Source organism: Trichechus manatus, unplaced genomic scaffold (genome assembly GCF_000243295.1).
Source record: "Trichechus manatus latirostris isolate Lorelei unplaced genomic scaffold, TriManLat1.0 scaffold00301, whole genome shotgun sequence".
NCBI classification, from domain to species: Eukaryota; Metazoa; Chordata; class Mammalia; order Sirenia; family Trichechidae; genus Trichechus; species Trichechus manatus.
The window spans coordinates 538,108-539,530 of NW_004444237.1; the positions used below are offsets into that span (position 1 = coordinate 538,108).

A 1,423-nucleotide genomic window follows, 5' to 3' on the forward strand; every position below is an offset into this window, starting at 1 on the left:
GGGGGGGGGGGCAGGGGGACATAATTTCAGATAGATTGAAAAGGAGAAAGAGTGGATCTTTGGCTCTCAGTAGAATCTTGTTGTGATTAGCAAGGGAGGTCTAATTAAGCTTGCTGGTGCCGGGAGCTAAGCTGTCCTTTCTGGATGGTGTGCTTCCTTGGGACAGCCTTATGTCCTTAAAAGAAATAGGTTCTCAATAGGCATGGATAGAGAGGAGTCAAGAAAATTTATTTTGCCCCAGTAGAGCCAACAGGGTCTGGGTTAACCAACCTAGATTTATTCCAGGAGTGCTTCTGGAATTTCCTTCTCTGATGACATAAGAACATTAATGAGTTTGCTTTGCTGTAACCTCCACATTTCCTTAAGCATCTATTGTGCTGGTCCTTGGCTGAGACATGGGGCTGGGCCATGATTAGAAGGCCATGAGGAGAATGTGCTTGTGTAGAATTTGCAGATTATCTCCTGGAAGGAAGGGCAGTGCTCCAGGCAGAGGGTGGGGCACCTAGTAGAGAGGCTATGGGTCTGGATCCCAGGGTCTCTGGTGTCTGGTTCCTAGCCTGGCTCCCTAGGATGTCAGTTAGTTTCTAGAAGCTTCCAGGAGGCCAGAGGCCTTTGTTGAGCTTGCTCGTCCTTTGTGACTTTTCTTCTATTGACTCCGTTCACCCATTTCATAGTTGTCATATCATTTAAAGATTTTTCTAATCAAAATTGATAACAAATTTGAGTGAAACGGAGCTTAGTGTTTTAGCTATTATTTTTGAGAACTAGATTTTTCTAAGAAAGCATGTAATGATATTAAGCTTTTTACTGGTAAAATTATTTTTTCTTATGGAGCTGGTTTTTGTTTCAGGGAACCACAGCTCTGGCTGAAAACCGGGATGAAGACTCACTAGAAGGTAACATAAACCCTGTGCTACAGTGGTTGAAAACAGAACATAACCCCATTTCTAGGCTGCTTGTTCACTCAACTTGCTGGAAACTGAGAGATCCAACTGGAAAATTCCAGTGTAGATTGCCTAAGCGAGTCTCTTCAGCAATTTGTCCTATTTTTGGAAACAGCTTCTGTGGGAACAGCTTCAGCTAAACTGCTGCTCTGGGTCTTTCTGGAGGACTGAGAAATGGGGACATTTCCTAACAATAGAAAGACAGTAAGTTGTTTTTAAGGTCTGTTTCCACTGTAACTTTAGACTTTGGGATTAATGATGCTCTGATTTTATTTATTTATTTTTCCCATACAAAAAAAAAAAAAAAAATACATTGTTATGTGACTCTAACCTCTCTCCCCATACTGTGACAGCACACTCCTCCTTTCCACCCCTGATTCCCCATGTCCATTCAGCCAGCTCCTAACCCTCTCTGCCTTTCCATCTCACCTATTAACAGAAGCTGCCCGTTTAGGCTCTTGTATCTACTTGAGCTAAGA

The 1,423-nt window shown here is 42.7% G+C and overlaps 1 protein-coding gene across 1 annotated transcript in view; it reads left to right on the forward strand.

Moving 5' to 3' along the window:
* CUNH6orf52 (chromosome unknown C6orf52 homolog) overlaps positions 1–1,423 on the forward strand; it is a 17,162-nt gene that overhangs the window by 3,977 nt on the left and 11,762 nt on the right. The window contains exon 3 of the mRNA XM_023725364.1: positions 851–896. Coding sequence (XP_023581132.1) covers positions 851–896 — 46 coding nt within the window. The remainder of the gene's footprint in view (positions 1–850; positions 897–1,423) is intronic.